This window comes from Schistocerca nitens, chromosome 4 (genome assembly GCF_023898315.1).
Source record: "Schistocerca nitens isolate TAMUIC-IGC-003100 chromosome 4, iqSchNite1.1, whole genome shotgun sequence".
NCBI lineage: Eukaryota > Metazoa > Arthropoda > Insecta > Orthoptera > Acrididae > Schistocerca > Schistocerca nitens.
Genome location: NC_064617.1, coordinates 241,395,246 through 241,415,454, shown reverse-complemented (window position 1 = coordinate 241,415,454; position 20,209 = coordinate 241,395,246). Strand labels below are relative to the sequence as shown.

At 44.6% G+C, this 20,209-nt stretch overlaps 1 protein-coding gene across 1 annotated transcript in view; it reads left to right on the top strand.

Moving 5' to 3' along the window:
* Window positions 1-660: 660 nt before the first annotated feature.
* Window positions 661-20,209, top strand: part of LOC126252230 (uncharacterized) — a 596,261-nt gene continuing 576,712 nt past the window's right edge. Inside the window, exons 1-2 of the mRNA XM_049953102.1 lie at window positions 661-687; window positions 962-1,236. Coding sequence (XP_049809059.1) covers window positions 661-687; window positions 962-1,236 — 302 coding nt within the window. The remainder of the gene's footprint in view (window positions 688-961; window positions 1,237-20,209) is intronic.

Sequence of the window (20,209 nt, the reverse complement as noted above, 5' to 3'; positions counted from 1 at the left end):
GCTTCTAGCATACCCTCCTCATACATTTCGCTTCGTGTAATTTTTGTTTGTCTCCAAGACTTTGGGCCGGTCGCTGTGGCCGAGCGGTTATAGGCGCTTCAGTCCAGAACCGCGCGACTGCAACCGTCGCAGGTTTGAAGAATCCTGCCTCGGGCATGGATGTGTCTGATGTCCTTAGGTTAGTTAGGTTTAAGTAGTTCTAAGTTCCAGGGGACTGATGACCTCAGATGTTAAGTCCCATAGTGCTCAGAGCCATTTGAACCTTTTTTTTTTTTCCAAGGCTTTGGCTATGTTTATGTTTGCTGTGAAGTTCCCTTTTCTTCCGTAGCAGTTTTCTAACTCGGTTGGTGTACCTCGGTGGCTCTATTCCATCTCTTACGATCTTGCTTGGCACATACTCATCTAATGCATATTCTCCCAATGCATGCCCTCGCGACGAAAATTGAATCGCCTTCCTTAAGCGAACATGAAATCCGCCTAGATGTATAACAGTCCTACCAGATATAGGAGATCCCTACTATCCACCCCTTGTTAGGGCTGCCTTTCTCTTTCCCTCCCCCTCCAGTCCTCTCCATTCACTTCCTAAGTACTGGTTCGCAACCGCATCACTCTCCACTCTCCCCCCATCCCTCTTCCAAACATCCACCTACACAAACCGCAATGTCCAGCTTCTATATTTCTTTTTTTGTGTGTAGGAGGGGGGAGGGGAAGGGGAAATGACATAACCATAAAAAAGAAAAAAAAATTTCGAAAGTCTACGCTTACTTATGGCAGTCTACCACAGCCTACGGTAGTTTCACAACTCTGCGTGAGGGTAAGTGGGTGCTTTTGATCAGGCAGTGTACAGTCTTGTGAAATCGCGTGAATCTTTTTGTGTAATCTGGCATCTTGTGTACTGTGCCCTCGCCGTAGCTGCACAAGACTGAGGGCCGGTGAGTGTGTTGACGGACCGCTGTGGCAGGTGTTGGCGTCGCCGGCGGGTCTGGAGGCGGCGGTGCCGCTGCGGCTGCGCTACGCCGCGGTGGCGGACGCCGAGCTGGAGGCGGGCTGCGGCTACGGCTGGTCGGCGCTGTCGGACGGCCGGTGCGCCGCCGCCGTGGCCGCCGCCGACGCCGACCAGCGCCTCAGCTGGCCGCGAGCGCAGCAGCGCTGCCGGGACCTGCGCGGACACCTGGTCAGCGTCGCCTCCGCCGCCGCGCAGCTGCGCCTCGACCGCCTGCTGCGCGCCACGCACAGGTGGGTAGCAACGTGGGCGGCTGCCGCCTCACGCTGTGCGCAAGTCGATTCACTTCGTCCCCTCGCCTACCGCGTACTCAGCGGTGGGCTATCAGCCCTTGAACCAGAGAGATTTAAAGAAAAACGTTGTGCCGTCACCCTTTCTGAAAAACGAAGTTTGCATTTACCTTTTCGCTGCTGTATGTATTTCCTGCTGCGTCGTGTCCCAGGTGCTGTGGACGTGTAAAAATGCTCTGCTTGGGTTTCCCTATAGTGCTGTGGAAACTGTGTGCGTTCTGAGCAGCTCACAGCATCAAACGCGTTACTTTCTTATCTCACTGAATAAGAGGTTTTTTTTTAAAAATCTTTATTGCAAAACATAATAATAATTATATAAAATGACCCACCACGTTAATGATTAGTAGGTCCTAATGTCAATACAATGTTGTATGTTATTTGCAGTTATTACATTTAATTTGTAAACTACAGACAGTGTAAACAGTGTAGGTTAATGGGCAAAATTACGATTTTGTTAAACTATAGACTATTACCTACTTGTTAGTAATCCCAACTGACTGCAGCGTTACAGATGTTCAAATGGCTCTGAGCACTATGGTACTTAACACCTATGGTCATCAGTCCCCTAGAACTACTTAAACCTAACTAACGTAAGGACGTCACACAACACCCAGTCATCACGAGGCAGAGAAAATCCCTGACTCCGCCGGGAATCGAACCGGGGGACCCGGGCGCGGGAAGCGATTACGCTACCGCACGACCACGAGCTGCGGACGTTACAGATGTGTCAGTATAGATATAAACCTCCTACAAGGCCGTGCTCATCGAGCTAATCCCGATGAGCGTGCCCCTGACGCTGGGCAGGCCAAAACTACTTGTCGCTGCAGGTTCCTATTTTAGTATCTACTTATAATCCTACTAACTACTAACTAACCTACGTCAAATCCGGTGCTGTCATAATCGTGAAGTTGGTGTACCCCAGTCCCCCTAGCCCTGCACGTGGCGGGTTCCAACTAACAAGTCGACCTGTCCACGCACGTGCGGTACATGATTTGCGTACTAGGACACGTTCAGTAGTTGGTTCTAATCGCGAAAGTTCCTCAGGTATGCAGTCAGAACTTTACGTGATACCTCATTTGCTACGTTATTCAAAGTTTCAAAAGTCTCTTCGTGTCTTAGTAAGTCGTATGTGTTATTGTTTGGTAGTTATTGAATAAGAGGTTTCGAGTATTTATCACACAATATACACTGATCAGTCAGAACAATATGACTACCGACCTGCTATCAGTATAAACGTGTACAGGCGACGGCAGCATCATCGGGCGAGGAATGGCTGTTCGTCAGATACACAGATGGTGCATTGTATCAGTGAGTGTGCTGTCCGTGTGTAGAATGGGGAAGGCGCGTGAGGGCAGATTTTGATGGCCCAGAAGTTCGGATTGAGCACTTCGGAAACTACACGACTTGTCGAGTGTTTGAGGAGTGCTGTAATAAGTGTCTTCAACATGTGGCGAAATCAAGGTAAAAACACGTCCAAACATCGTGGGATTGGGCGGCCACCCCTCATTACAGATATCGGAAGTCGTAGGCTGGGCAGACTGGTAAAACAGTTGGCAATTTGTGGCGGTACTAACATCAGCTGAACCGTATGTGTCTGAACACAAAGTGTACTGAACACTCATAACGATACGCCTTCGCAGCCGACGGCCCATGCATGTGCAAATGTTAACACCACGCCTCGGCCGGCCGGAGTGACCGAGCGAATCTAGACGCTACAGTCTGGAACCGCGCGACCGTTATGGTCGTAGCTTCGAATCCTCCCTCGGGCATGGATGTGTGTGATGTCCTTAAATTAGTTAGGTTTAAATAGTTCTAAGTTCTAGGGGACTGATGACCACACCAGTTAAGTCCCATAGTGCTCAGAGCCATTTTTGAACCACGCCTCGGCAACTGCAACTGAAACGGGCACGTACGTGACCATCGGCACTGGACGTTGGCGCAGTGATAGAGCGTTGCATGGTCTGATGAACCCCGATCTCTTCTTCATCATGCCGATCGCAGGGCGCGAAACCGTCGTCTTCCAGGTGAACAGCTCCTTGATACTTGTACTGCGGGACGCAGACAAGCCGGTGGCAGCTCCATTACGCTCTGCGAAGCACTCACGTGGGCATCGGCAGGCCGCGTGGGATTAGCCGAGCGGTCTGAGGCGCTGCAGTCATGGACTCTGCGGCTGGTCCCGGCGGAGGTTCGAATCCTCCCTCGGACATAGGTGTGTGTGTGTGTGTGTGTTTGTCCTTAGGATAATTTAGGTTAAGTAGTCTGTAAGCTTAGGGACTGATGACCTTAGCAGTTAAGACCCATAAGATTTAAAAAAAAAAAAAAGGCGTCGGCGGTCCAGTGGAGCTCGTGCAAGACACCGTGACGGCCAAGGAGTATCGTACTCTGCTTTCAGACCACGTACATCTTTTCATGTTTCCCGATGGCTGGGGAATCTTTCAACAGAACAATGCGCCATGTGACAAGCCCAGGAGTGTGACGGTGTTGTTCGAGGAACACAGCAGCGAGTGCTGGCCTCCCAACTCGCCAGATATGAAACCGATTCAACACATCTGGAGTGTGACTGAACGTGGCGTCACAGCTCTTCACCTCCCCCTCGCCGGAATTCACGGGAATTAGGTGACTCGTGTGTTCAGATGTGTTGCGAACTCCCTCCAGCGACCTACCAAGGCGCCATTGCTTCCATGCCACGACACGTCGGTGCTGTTATCAGTGCCAAACGTGGACATGCATCTATTGGGTAGGTGGTCATAATGTTCTCGCTGACCATTCTGTGTGATTCACTGCGTGCTATAATTTGCAAAAAAAAAAAGCTCGTATGAGACGTCTTTAACCGTTTATGAGATATGAAGGTTGTTACGACCAGATGATTAGTAATGTCCAAGGACGTGAAAGGGCACTTCACATGCGATCGTCGAATATAAAACCCATTATGTCAAGAACGAAATGAGATCTCGTTCTGCACTCAGTTTTAAATAAAATTTCGATATCTTATCTACATTTCACTAACTGCAATGTACGAGCGAAAATCAACATACGCAACGTTTACGCAATGCGTTGTCACTTCTGCTAACTCTTTAAAATTTTGTGCAATGTTTTGCTTAATTTGATGCAGTGCAGCACGTATGATGGATAACGAAAAAAAAATTCAATTCTTTATCGGGTGAAGATATCTGACTGTAATATGTGCAAAAATCAAATTTTTCCCTTAATAGTTTTCGAAAAATCGGACGATAGTATTCCATATCGGCCGGAACGCCGTTTCTCAGCATAGGCACTAGTTTTTAGCGGACAGCATAGCCATAACAGATGCCAACCTCAGCACAGAATGAAGGGAGCACGTCCATAGCAGCAGAAGGTTTAAAAATACACTCCTGGAAATTGAAATAAGAACACCGTGAATTCATTGTCCCAGGAAGGGGAAACTTTATTGACACATTCCTGGGGTCAGATACATCACATGATCACACTGACAGAACCACAGGCACATAGACACAGGCAACAGAGCATGCACAATGTCGGCACTAGTACAGTGTATATCCACCTTTCGCAGCAATGCAGGCTGCTATTCTCCCATGGAGACGATCGTAGAGATGCTGGATGTAGTCCTGTAGAACGATGGGTTCGATGACGGTTTGGATGTACCGTGCACTATTCAGTGTCCCCTCGACGATCACCAGTGGTGTACGGCCAGTGTAGGAGATCGCTCCCCACACCATGATGCCGGGTGTTGGCCCTGTGTGCCTCGGTCGTATGCAGTCCTGATTGTGGCGCTCACCTGCACGGCGCCAAACACGCATACGACCATCATTGGCACCAAGGCAGAAGCGACTCTCATCGCTGAAGACGACACGTCTCCATTCGTCCCTCCATTCACGCCTGTCGCGACACCACTGGAGGCGGGCTGCACGATGTTGGGGCGTGAGCGGAAGACGGCCTAACGGTGTGCGGGACCGTAGCCCAGCTTCATGGAGACGGTTGCGAATGGTCCTCGCCGATACCCCAGGAGCAACAGTGTCCCTAATTTGCTGGGAAGTGGCGGTGCGGTCCCCTACGGCACTGCGTAGGATCCTACGGTCTTGGCGTGCATCCGTGCGTCGCTGCGGTCCGGTCCCAGGTCGACGGGCACGTGCACCTTCCGCCGACCACTGGCGACAACATCGATGTACTGTGGAGACCTCACGCCCCACGTGTTGAGCAATTCGGCGGTACGTCCACCCGGCCTCCCGCATGCCCACTATACGCCCTCGCTCAAAGTCCGTCAACTGCACATACGGTTCACGTCCACGCTGTCGCGGCATGCTACCAGTGTTAAAGACTGCGATGGAGCTCCGTATGCCACGGCAAACTGGCTGACACTGACGGCGGTGGTGCACAAATGCTGCGCAGCTAGCGCCATTCGACGGCCAACATCGCGGTTCCTGGTGTGTCCGCTGTGCCGTGCGTGTGATCATTGCTTGTACAGCCCTCTCGCAGTGTCCGGAGCAAGTATGGTGGGTCTGACACACCGGTGTCAATGTGTTCTTTTTTCCATTTCCAGGAGTGTATTTTAAGTTTCGTCTCAAATCCATAGCACGAAGTTCGGTAAAATTTAAGTTGTTATAGGTTTTCTTGGGTGAACTACTGCCATAAGGGGCCTAAAACAAAAATTCCCTGGTAAATTTAATTTATTACAAAAATCGCAACAGGCGTCCTAGATTTCGCATCTGACTTCATTAAATAACGTTCGGTCGCTATGGGCACCACTAGACAAACGAAATAATAGCAAACAAAGAGGGGAAATGTCGAACGTGGTAAGTGCCACATCTGACATTTGTCGGGAAAATAAAAAATCAGTATATCTCTTTTTGTAGGCAATTCGTTTATATCAACAAAAAAATAGAAGATATTAAGATACCATGGAATTATTCTGCTCAGCTAATCAGCGCAAAAAGTAATGATATAAATCAGATGATGAATAATTTAGTGCTACCATTGTAGCAGGGAATTGATATTCTACCATGGAACTTACTATTTCTATGTGCCAACAAAAATATTTTTGAAGTTCCGTTAATAATCATCACATCAACTAAATGGAGGAGACTTAAAGACTCTGATGGAAGACATTTGGAACTTCATAGGGAAGCAGTGCTTGGCAAAAAGGCCACGCACCATCAAATAATGAATGTTTGAAACCTTGTTCTCATTTATTTTGTTTGGAATAAGTGTACGGACGTGCAACGTACTACCAACAGCACAACAGCACTCAAAACGCGTTTTGTGAAAGAAATAACACTTGGAATATTTGGAATTTCTTCTCTTCAACTGATAAATTAATGAAAGAAAGCTTATCTCAGCTTCACACAACATATTTTTTTTTAAATTCATACTGCGCCCAATTACTGAGAATAATATGAGGGTACTATCATTTCAGTTCAGGATGTACAATTAAACCACTTTTCACTGAATTAAAAACACAATATATGTCCTCGGAATATTATTACAGACACTGCCCCTCGTTGAAATAACTAGCAGTCTTTGAAAAGTACCAGTGATAGCTGATGTAGCTCTGGCGCAGTTATACATCGGTCTCTCCAGAAAGAACACAACGACTGTCCATTACGATGTCAGTCTTCCTTTCTTCGTCCCAAAGAAGGGTTGTGAATGTTGTCCTCTTTGGGTCACAGTTCCGTCAACAACCGCATCCACGTACTGCATTCCCCAGAACGCGAATCAGAGTGGCAACTGAAGTATTAATTTCAGTTTACGTGAAACTATTCTTTCCAGAATTATTAACTAAAATATTTTTCCCAGTTAACATCCTTCTTGCATCGCTAAGAAACAGTTTGATATTCATAATCGTACCATTACGTTTGAATTTAATTTTTTCTTCGAGAAATAAATAAACGTATGTAACTGGAACGCTACAAGGTTCAAAAGTTTGAATAAAAAAAACATAGCGTAATGCGACATCTCCACTCATCATTACTGCTGACAACATAATGATGGGGGCTGGCTGAAAATGCCAGACATTTCATTCGGGAGTTGCAGGTGACACATGGCGAATGTTCTTTCCACTTACCTAGAGTCTTCTAGAGTCATGTCTCTCAGATATCACACGAACGTAGATCAGTTGATAGCACCGATAATGACTGTAATGAGGATCTCAACAAATTCCGTGTGCTTCTCGGCTATCGACGGCACTTTCTTTGACAGTTAGTTGTTTGAAGATATCTGAGAGTAAACAACTAGTTGTCAAACTTAAGTTTCTACCTCTGCCAAAATAATAAATAATGTATTATAATACTTGTGCAACAAAAAATTATCGAACAACTTTCAAACGTTACTGAAAAAGATTTTATATCCAACAACTACAGACAGCAGTAACAGTTTATTCGAAGTTGACATACGTCCATTACGATATTATAATCTGTACTGATGAAGGCAATAAAGACGATATAAGCTTATTTACGAAAATAAAATATCAAGCAGCATACTGTCTACCAGTTGTCTACAAAATCTTATAGATTACACTCAGCAGGGTATCCGAACAACAAGACTTGTCTCCTTTCATATGGATTGGTGGACTACCCCTGAGGTCCACTCTTCTTTCTTTCCTAATTCCGTATCAGCTTGATTAGTTTATGGATTCACTTATGGAGACCAATTCCTCCATTTTTTAACAGTTCTGCTGTTATACCATCTGTTCCTAGTGCTTTGTAGTTTTTTAGACATTGCACTATATCCTGTTCCTCGTCTAATGTGGGTTCTTCTATCTCTAGATCTGCAGTGTAATAGAGTGGCTATACACTTCAGGTAGGATTGCTCTCCAGAATTCCCTTGAGGCATTATCTGTATCTATCCAGAGCATGTTGTTTATCTGGCATCAGATTTCCCTCTTTGTCCGTGCATTGTTATTTTCGATCTATATTCTTAAGTTCCTTATTTAATTTTCTTACAGGACATTTTGTAATGCCTAATTTGAATTTGTACTTCGCTGTAAGCATTTCAGTCTTGCTTCCATTTTCTGTTCCACTGCCTGTCCGCATTCATCATCCTACCAATCTTCCTTTCTAAGTCTCCCTGTTTTCCCCATTATTTCATGTGCTATTGTCAGAATAACATTTTTGATACAATTCCATTCTTTGCCTATATGGTCTTCACCATATTTTGTTCGTAACTCCTGTCTCATTGTGTTCTGATACTCTTAAACAGTACACCTATCTTTCAGTTGTTCTATATTCCATTTCTTTACCCTGGTAATATTTCCTTTGGCAGCCACAGCAAGTTTCTGCCTCATTTTGGCCCCTGCTGCATAATGGTCTGAATATGAATTAGCCCCTGGAAAAGTGCGCACATTTTCCATATCAGATAATTGTACCTTGTATTTTCCAGGTCCCTTTGTAGGAATTTTTTCTTGGGAAACAGGTACTTACCGACTTCAGTTTATTCTCAGAGGAAAATGAGCAACCTTCATAGCAATGACAGATATGCGCGTATCTTTGGAGACTACAAACCCAACTCCATGCTCCCCCTGTCGTTCGTCTTTTCCTGGATAATATAGCGAGAATTTATGCTTATGAATCTCACCCTTCCCCTTCCACCTGATTTCCTGAAGTGCAACCACTACCATTCTATACCTTAGACTCTCTCTCTTCTGCAGCACTATTCATAACTCCTATCTGCAGCAGTGTAAGCACTTTCCATATTCCAAGTTTATGTGCCGGTATATCCACATTCCTGTTCCTTATCGGAATTCGTTTTCGTTAAGGGCAGTCCAGAATTCGCGATGATGGGCGTTTTACAAGGCAGGGGTATCGGCCCAAAGCACAATCTCCAACCTGGAAGACCAGGCTTTCACTTCGGGGTTAGCTCCCCTAGAGGGGTTGACGATCTAATCTTTAGAATCCCTCGTGCTCTACGGTGCGGGGAATGTTTCGTCTGGCTCATCTGCTGGGGCCAGTCCGGCATGGGTGATCCTGCCAGAAGCTACGCTGCCGCCGTCGCAGCCCACAGCTTCTTCAGAGCTCAGAAGCTTCCCCGCCCGGCACAGAAGGTGCCTTCGACAAGCGTTCTCCCCTGGAGAGGCCGTGTTGGGTCCTATTAGTTATTTATTCATCGATCCAGTTACGTACTTGCGACGATACGCCATATGGTAGTATCTTAGTTCGTAGCGGACATGGCGTTTCAGTATCGAACGCCTTACGAAAATAAGCTGTAGTTCACTGTTCATCCAGAAAGTCCTCTCCATGTTTAAAGCACGGTTCTCGCACTCGGCGATATTTCGAATTCGCAACCCCATTTTGAACTTATTTGTCGAGCAAAACACTGACAATCGACATCTGGCGAAAAACGACAAATTAGCCAGACAGCAGAAGATTTGCCAATGCAGCCAGTTGTGAGAAATAGCATCTATTCTTTTTTTATCAGGTGTCTTTCCTTACTGTTGTGATAATACTCACTTTTCGTCTGGGTGTTATTTCTTCATTTCAGCAATCTATATTCTTTCCACTTCATTTTTCATCGTCTGTGCCGGTCGTTGTGGCCGAGCGGTTCTAGGCGCTTCAGTAAGGAACCGCGCGACCGCTACGGTCGCAGGTTCGAATCCTGCCTCGGGCATGGATGTGTGTGGTGTCCTTAGGTTAGTTATGTTTAAGTAGTCCTAAGTTCTAGGGACTGATGACCTCAGACGTTAAGTCCCATAGTGCTCAGAGTCATTTAAACCATTTTTTTTCATCGTCTGTCTTCGGTTTTTTTCCTCTTCTTTCTTCTTCTTCTCCTTCGCTGTAGCGCGTCTGACTTTGTAACACCACTATCTGTACGCCCTTCTTCTCTCACAAACTACATAACATGAGCATTCATGTAAGTTTTACTAGTCTGTTTCTAAGCTAAGCAGTTTTACTGTGGCATAACTGACATTTGTGAACCACAACATCATATATTCTCTAGAATAGCCGTCATTCATGGCGTATGTTCCCTAAATGTCAATATACAGTGATGAGCCAAAACATCATGACCACCTGCTTAATATCTTGTTTGTCCGTCTTTGGACCGGAATACAAAACTGATCAAGGATCCGACGGTTCGTTGATAAGTTTGTGGAGATCTATGGCAATAGGTGTCTACGCACAGGTCATGTATTTTGCGTAAATAACGGGCCGCTGTTCTGCGTACGTGGTTATGGCGACGAATAGCGACCCTGGTGAGTTCCATATGGCCTATATCACGCTAATTTTGTCGCAGAGACACCAACGTGAGTTTACTATAATAGTTCCCAAATCATTGCAGCACGATTCTGGCTCCGAGACAAGGATAGTCATACTGCTAAAAGATGACGTCGCCGTCGGGGAATTCATCTAGTACAAAGAGATGCCGATGATCCGCAGCTGTCAGCGTGTCTTCGATTACTACCACAGGTCCCACGCAAGGACAGAAGAATGTCTCCCATAGCATAATACTGCTCCCACCAGCTTGCGTCTGTGGCGTGCTGCTCGTTTGAAACCGCCGTTCGTCTCGATCACAGCGTTTGTGGAGACGACTATCGACCTAGTGTAGCAAACATGTGATTCGCCCGAAGAGCCGACACGTTTCCATTGACCGACGGTCGAATCCCGAGGGTCCCGTGCCCACTGAAATCGTAAATGACGACGTTGTTGGGTCAGCATGTGAAAACGTGTGGACGGTCTGCTGCGGAGCTCGATGTTCGACAATGTAAGATGAACGATGTGCTCCAAAACATTTGCACGTGCACCAGCATGCCGCAAATCACCGTCTGTCCTACTTTACAGAGCATACAAACCTCAGAATCCACTATTTAGCGCCTTTTGGTAGTTTCACTGGCTTTATACCCCTTTTCGTAGATGTTCACGACAGTACCACGTGAACATTGGATCAGCTTCGCCGTTTTCGAGATACTTCTTCATAGGCTCTGCGTAATAACAATCTGTCCTTTGTCAAAGTCCATTATCTCAATGGATTTCCCCATCTGCAACCCATATCTTCGCTACGGTGATCCCTCGTCCGTGTCGACTCAGATTCTTACTTTCGTTACCGTGTCACATGCACGCAACGCCACCAGGCTGCATCCAACGTCGCGTTGACCAGTGGTCATAATGCATCAGCTTATCAGTCTAAATGTGTATTATTACACAACTGGCAATTAAAATTGCTATACCAAGAAGAAATGCAGATGACATACGGGTATTCATTGGACAAATATATTATACTAAAATGACATGTGATTACATTTTCACGCAATTTGGGTACATAGATCCTGAGAAATCAGTACCCCGAACAACCACCTATGGCCGTAATAACATCCCTGATACGCCTGGGCATTGATTCAAACAGAGCTTGGATGGCGTGTACAGGTACAGCTGCCCATGTAGCTTCAACACGATACCACAGTTCATCAAGAGTAGTGACTGGCATATTGTGACGAGCCAGTTGCTCGGCCACTATTGACCAGACGTTTTCAATTGGTGAGAGATCTGGAGAATAGGCTGACGAGGGCAGCAGTCGAACATTTTCTGTATCCAGAAAGGCCCGTACAGGACCTGCAACATGCGCTCGTGCATTATCCTGCTGAAATGTACGGTTTCACAGGGATCGAATGAAGGGTAGAGCCACGGGTCGTAACACATCTGAAATGTAACGTCCACTGTTCAAAGTGCCGTCAATGCGCACAAGAGGTGACCAGACGTGTAACCAATGGCACCCCATACCATCACGCCGGGTGATACGCCAGTATGGCGATGACGAATACACGCTTCCAATGTGCGTTCACCGCGATGTCGCCAAACACGGATGCGACCATCATGATGCTGTAAACAGAACCTGGATTCATCCCAAAAACATGACGTTTTGCCATTCGTGCACCCAGGTTCGTCGTTGACTACACCATCGGAGGCGCTCCTGTGATACAGCGTCAAGGGTAACCGCACCCATGGTCTCCGAGCTGATAGTCCATGCTGCTGCAAACGTCGTCGAACTGTTCGTGCACTTGGTTGTTGTCTGGCAAATGTCCCCATCTGTTGACATAGGGATCGAGACGTGACTGCACGATCCGTTACAGCCATGCGGATAAATGCCTGACATCTCGACTGCAAGTGATACGAGGCCGTTGGGATCCAGCACGGCGTTGCGTATTACCCTCCTGAACCCACCGATTCCATATTCTGCTAACAGTTATTGGATGTCGACCACGCGAGCAGCAGTGCCGCGATACGATAAACCGCAATCGCGATAGGTTACAATCCGACCTGTATCAAAGTCGGAAACGTGATGGTACGCATTTCTCCTCCTTACACGAGACATCACAACAACGTTTCACCAGGTAACGCCGGTCAACTGCTGTTTGTGTATGAGAAATCGGTTGGAAACTTTCCTCATGTCAGCACGGTGTAGGTGTCGCCACCGGCGCCAACCTTGTGTGAATGCTCTGAAAAGCTAATCATTTGCATATCACAGAATCTTCTTCCTGTCGGTTAAATTTCGCGTCTGTAGCACGTCATCTTTGTGGTTTAGCAATTTTAATGGCTAGTAGTGTACAATGATGCAGCTACACATTCTAGTCGCAGTTACTCGATTTTCACTCTTTTTTTCTCTGTCTGTCCTCGTCTCCTTCCCTGTCTTAGAATAGTTGCCACTAGAACTTCACTACTTTTGTTGTCTATTACAGAAAACGCGAGAAGAAGGAATTGATACCAGACTTAAAACTTGAAAAAGGCCACTGTGCCAAAGGTCCTTCTTTCTGTTTATCTTTTTTCCAGTGTATCAAAATAATTTAACGTGGCAGCAGTACCACTCTTCATGCTACATTTTCTTATAAATATGCTGACCAAATTACAACCCCCTCTTTTTACAGAAAGCTCACCAAAGAAATTCGAAAGACAAAATCATCCTCAAATACTTCGCATCCTGTCGTTTGTGGAGAATTCTTCATTCGATTTCTGTACCTACTGCGTTAACTATGCCTGAAAATTGAAATGCAGTTCTAGCGAAAAAAAATTTTCAAACAATAACAATAGGCTGTTTTTCCACACCACGGTGCCCTACAGAGGAAACTCGTCAGTCGTGAAAATATCTGATCTCTACTATGTGTTGGAAAAAAATGGAGAATTTTTTCCAATTTAATTAAATCCCTGAGATTAAAAATCGCAGCTTTCGCCTTTGGAGACAAACAGTCAGAGGAGCATTAAGAGACTATTTCCGACAGGAGATGAAAATTAAAAAATATTACCCGTCCTTAATAACTTCGATCCGAAGCGCCGGCTTTGGAATGAAACGCATTCCGCCATCCGGTAGTCCCGTTATCCACAAACAAACACATCGAAGGTAAAAACTGATTTCAAATGTAGCTTATTATCGAATACCATTAAGCCACACGCCTAATACCGAGGCGTACATTAAATAACATTCAGCAGTTCCTAACACAATTGTCTTGAAATAATTTCCATTGCTGTTTACGTTACTTACCAGATTTTTGCACTGTGAATATTTTTATAAATGCAGGTGCATCAACGAACCATTTCCAGTTTATTCATGACAGGAAATAATTTCTAAAGTAAACTGTTTCACTAATAAAATTAATTGTTTCTGAGTGATTGCAGAGATTTAGTAAGAGGCATTAATAACCACTTGTGGTTTGTCTTCTTGGAAGAAAAAAAACGGTATGATTAGTAACGACTTCTTTATTTTTATGTACGCTAAAAAATGTAAGTAACTTCACATATGCAACAATGAAAGATCATTTCATGTCTAGGCCATATGAGGTTTGGAAGGTAATGTTGCGAATTATAGCACCTCGTTTGCAGAAAGAATTTTGCAAGTGAAATATGGAAGACTGTCTTAAGAATATTTAGAAGAAGAGGAAGAAGTGTCCAAAGTTTGTTCTGCACACCGTGATCCCCGAACGAAATCAAAGACACCGATTTAAAAACAGTGACGAACATTAATCACAACCTGGAACACTTTCTTACACGACATTGGCCAAACCATACTTAAATCTATACGGTTGGCTCTAAGGTGAGGTGCGGGTAGTATACGCCTTCTTTGGCACCTCTAACGACACATATTAAATATTTCCATTGCCGCCTGAATCGTCTATCCACACGGCGGAGTTACTCGCCGTCAGAGAGACTATTTATTATGTCAAACGGAATTTCTGGCCCGTTTTGATTCTCACTAACTCACAAAGTGAGCTGCAGAAACTACAACATCCGGGGTTCGATGAACAGATTAACAGATATTCCGGGATGTCTTGGAGACCATACTAGACGTGCGGACGTTGGGTATTGACGTTCGCTTACTATGTGTAAAAGGGCACAGAGGCTTTTTCCACAATGACACGGTTGACCGCCTCGCTAAAAGGGCCGTTACGGAAGGACAGTTTCACCCAACACCAATCCCTTATACGGATTTCAACTAGACTCTCAAGCAACCTGCTTATAACGACTGGAATTGTGAATAGCACACATAACAGCAATATAAGAGCGGCCACCTGGTGCCCATACAGCCGGTGACGTTTATGCTCCTTACACCAAGCGAGGCATTTGTCATTTACTGGCGGGATATGTGGCTTATGACCAGCCGCTCGACCATGGAATCCAAGTTTTCTCACCTCCCGCCTAACTGTCATAGTACTTGCAGTGGATCCTGATTCATTATTCAGGAACATTAAAGCAACGATCATTCGAAGCAAAAGAGTGTAGTAAACATGGACTCTAAAGTACCTTAAGAGCTATTAGTACTTCTTTATCTTACATACTGCGAAACAAATATCTTCTACTGCAAACACTTTGCTTTCCATATTTTGGGAAGAGGTAGTATGGTCCAAAACCAGAAAAAATTGTCTAGTGGACAAGGGCTCTGAAATGCATATCAGAAGAGCTGTGAGCACTTCTTCAGTAGAAGAGAGATGTTTACGGTAGCGAAGCTAAACAAGTGCTTATAGCTCTTAAAGTATGCACTTTAGAGCCCATGTTTTCTGGACTTTTAATCCGTAGTACCTCCTCTCAAAATATGGAAAGCAAAGAGTTTGCAGTAGAAGAGATGCTTTAGAATTCTCCTTCCTGTCATATGCCTGAAAACTGGCCATTTCTCCTGCGACACTCCGTAAAGACTAAATGGCGTATTCAACACCCAATGTTTCGGAGACTCTTCATCTAGTGACAGCTGGAGATATGCATCGGAGAGGTCAGTTTTGGAGAAATTTGTACCTCAGTACAGATCTTCCAGACACGTTATAGGAAACGAAACTGCAACTGTTTGGCAAATAGTCTCTTTGAATTCCCTACACAACCAGAGTTTCTTAACTACGTCCAACAGGGAAGTATTCGCATGAGGAAGATGACTTATTGATCCTGCAGCGTGTCACAAATGGTTCAAATGGCTCTAAGCATTATGGGACAACATCTGAGGTCATCAGTCGCCTAGACTTAGAACTACGTAAGCCTAACTAACCTAAGGGCATCACACACATCCATACCCGAGGTAGGATTCGAACCTGTGACCGTAGCAGCAGTGCGGGTCCGGACTGAAGCTCCTAGAACTGCTCTGCCACAGCGGCCGGCAGCGTGTCACAGAGTCGTGTAACACGAATGGGATCGGCCGAGACAGGGCAAAATTTGGTGCCGCCGATAAGGATATGTGAATTTCTACTTCTGTTTTCGTTGCACACGCTAAATCTCTAGAGGATAGACCTTCGAATTGAGCATTTTCCAGGTCCTGATACGGAACGTTTGACGCCAGTGCACGCACTGATTCCTGTATAGAGAATCCGAAATCTCTGAGTGCATCGGGACGAAAATGTTTTGTACTCCAGCATACTTTATAACCAATAGAGAGATATCTCTGACAACCTCTTTACATGACTCTTCTCTTCGATACAGGTCTGATAGCGGAATGCCGCGGCCGCCGTAAGACGTGACAGTTCTAATGTTTATGTCTAACGCAGCAATTCCGAGCCGCAGATGAGGGTGCCAACTGACCAGTGACGCTGAGACACTCGTGTCAATCTGGAAAGTGACTGTGGCCTACGAACAGATCGATTAATAATTTGTGCGAATTAACCTAACGGAGTCTAAAAACTAAACTCCGCCCGAACAGGCCATCAAGGCCCAACGGTACCGACCGGCCGCCGTGTCACCCTCACACACAGGTGTCACTCGATGCGGATATGGAGGGCATTTGGTCAACACACCGCTCTCCCGGCCCTATGTCAGTTTACGAGGCCGGAGCCGCTACTTCTCAGTCAAGTAGCTCCTCACAGGGGCTGAGTGCTGAGTGCACCACGCTTTCCATCAGCGCTCGGCAGACCGGATGGTCACCCATCCAAGTGGTAGCCCATTCCGACAGCGCTTAACTTCGGTGATTTGACGGGAACCGGTGTTACCACTGCGGCAAGGCCGTTGGCCCCTAACTGAGACGCTGTCTTGTAATCTTGTAGACTTGTTAGCAGGAGGAATAGTTGCGGTGGAAACACTGCCTATGACATACAGCTGCGAAGCTCTACAAGGCAAAAAATACAGCCTTGTGACACCAGCAGCGACGCTAACGCTCCAAGCGACTAGCCTGTAGTAACAAAATAATGACATAATATAAACTGAAAATTGCTGTTGTAATGCTGTTACTTCCATAGTTCCCATTCAATAAATGGGGCGGTGAGTTTTCCAGTAAGAATAGGAAAACGCAATTAAACTAACGTCCCACCTCCTGCTAATGTGGACATACATTAATGAAATCTACATCTACATGGGTACTCTGCCTAGCAGAGGAGTCATCGAACAACCTTCACAATTCTCTAGTATTCCAATCTCGTATAGCGCGCGGAAAGAATGAACACCTATATCTTTCCGTACGAGCTCTGATTTTCCTTATTTTATCGTGGTGATCGTTCCGCCCTATGTAGGTCGGTGTTAACAGAATATTTTCACATTCGGAGTAGAAACTTGGTGATTGGAATTTCGTGAGAAGATTCCGTCGTAACGAAAAACGCCTTTCTTTTAATGATTTCCAGCCCAAATCCCGTATCATTTCTGTGACACTCTCTCCAATATTTCGCTATAATGCAAAACGTGCTGCCTTTCTTTGAACTCTTTCGATGTACCCCGTCAGTCCTACCTGGTAAGGATCCCACACCACGCAGCAGTATTCTAAAATGAGGATGGATAAGCGTAGCGTAGGCAGTCTCCTTAGTAGGTCTTTTACATATTCTAAGTGTCCTGCCAAGAAAACGCAGCCATTGGTTAGCCTTCCCCACAACATTTCCTATGTGTTCCTTCCAATTTAAATTGTTCCTAATTCTAATATCTAGGTATTTAGGTGAATTTACGGCTTTTAGATTAGACTGATTTATCGTGTAGCCGAAGTTTAACGAGTTCCTTTTAGTACTCATGTGGATGACCTCACACTTTTTCTTATTTAGGGTCAACTGCCACTTTTCGCACCATTCAGATATTTTCTCTAAATCGTTTTGCAGCTTGTTTTGATCTTCTGGTGACTTTACTAGTCGATAAACGACAGCGTCATCTGCAAACAACCGAAGACGGTTGCTCAGATTGTTTCCCAAACCGTTTATATAGATAAGGAACAGCAAAGGGCCTATAACACTACCTTGGGGAACGCCTGAAATCACTTCTGTTTTACTCGATGACTTTCCGTCAATTACTACGAACTGTGACCTCTCTGACAGGAAATCGCAAATCCAGTCACATAACTAAGCACGCAATTTTACTACGAGCCGCTTGTGTGGTACAGTGTCAAAAGCCTTCCGGGAATCCAGAAACACGGAATCGATCTGAAATCCCTTGTCAATAGCACTCAGCACTTCATGGGAATAAGGAGCTAGTTGTGTTTCACAGGAACGATGTTTTCTAAACCCATGTTGACTGTGTGTCAATAGGCCGTTTCCTTCGAGGTAATTCATAATGTTCGAACACAATATAGGTTCTAAAATCCTGCTGCATATCGACGTTAACGATATGGGCCGAGTTCGAGTCTCGGTCCGGCACACAGTTTTAATCTGCCAGGACGTTTCGTTAGCTGTATTGTTTATTGTCTTGCATTCAATTGTTTCCTGTAGTAACAACGCAAAAAGTGCTTTTTTTTGCTTCTGAGCAAAAAATGCTCAGATCGACTTCCAAAATTATCAAGAAAAGATCTGAGGGACATGGAAGAAAGAAAATAGTGAATTTAGTGAAAACAATATACGGCCTGTGTATGGCCTGCACAAAAATTCAGAAATATAATTCTTCACTTCATGCTGCTTGTAAATCAGTGGCATGGTAATTTATAGCAGATACAGTGAGGGAAGCCGTGAATTTAAATGAAGAGTGCGTAGCAGGAATGACTTTGTAAGTGCAATAAAACTTTGAAATAAAATTCCCGTAAATTCTGTTTTTTGTAGCCTAATGTACCTTTGGTCTGAAACCATTTATCCCAGAGCAACAACAGTCAGCTGCCGTTGTGCACATGCATGAAGTGATATTTTTTGCCTTTCTAGCTATATTACAAAGGGATGTATGGTCTTTTTTATTTTAAAAATTTGCCCGAAATATGGAACGTCTTTAAAAATCATAATTTTAATGTACTAGTCTTGAAAAATGGCAGATCGTTAGCAAACAGTTTAAATGTATGTGAAAAAAATTTCAGTATTCTTCTGTTAACACTTCCTGAGAAAAGATACACTGAAAACTGTCAGTTTAACATGGAGGAGATACAAGATACCTTCTCCCCTTAAGATAAGAAATGAATTGTAACCTGAAGTGTTTAAGTTCAAAAGGAATTAATTACTAATCGGGCAGGTAGGTTAGAAAATATAAAAAGGGAAATGGATAGGTTAAAGTTAGATATAGTGGGAATTAGTGAAGTTGGGTGGCAGGAGGAACAAGACTTCTGGTCAGGTGATTACAGGGTTATAAATACAAAATCAAATAGGGGTAATGCAGGAGTAGGTTTAATAATGAATAAACAAATACGAGTGCGGGTTAGCTACTACAAACAGCATAGTGAACGCATTATTGTGGCCAAGATAGACACAAAGCCCATGCCTACTACAGTAGTACAAGTTTATATGCCAACTAGCTCTGCAGATGATGAAGAAATTGATGAAATGTATGACGAGATAAAAGAAATTATTCAGGTAGTGAAGGGAGACGAAAATTTAATAGTCATGGGTGACTGGAATTCGTCAGTAGGAAAAGGGAGAGAAGGGAACATAGTAGGTGAATATGGATTGGGGGGAAGAACTGAAAGAGGAAGCCGCCTTGTAGGATTTTGCACAGAGCATAACTTAATCATAGCTAACACTTGGTTCAAGAATCATAAAAGAAGGTTGTATACCTGGAAGAATCCTGGAGATACTAAAAGGTATCAGATAGATTATATAATGGTAAGACAGAGATTTAGGAACCAGGTTTTAAATTGTAAGACATTTCCAGGTGCAGATGTGGATTCTGACCACAATCTATTGGTTATGAACTGCAGATTGAAACTGAAGAAACTGCAAAAAGGTGGGAACTTAAGGAGATGGGACCTGGATAAACTGAAAGAACCAGAGGTTGTACAGAGTTTCAGGGAGAGCATAAGGGAACAATTGACAGGAATGGGGGAAAGAAATACAGTAGAAGAAGAATGGGTAGCTCTGAGGGATAAAGTAGTGAAGGCAGCAGAGGATCAAGTAGGTAAAAAGACGAGGGCTAATAGAAATCCTTGGGTAACAGAAGAAATATTGAATTTAATTGATGAAAGGAGAAAATATAAAAATGCAGTAAATGAAGCAGGCAAAAAGGAAATACAAACGTCTCAAAAATGAGATCGACAGAAAGTGCAAAATGGCTAAGCAGGCATGGCTAGAGGACAAATGTAAGGATGTAGAGGCTTGTCTCACTAGGGGTAAGATAGATACTGCCTACAGGAAAATTAAAGAGACCTTTGGAGA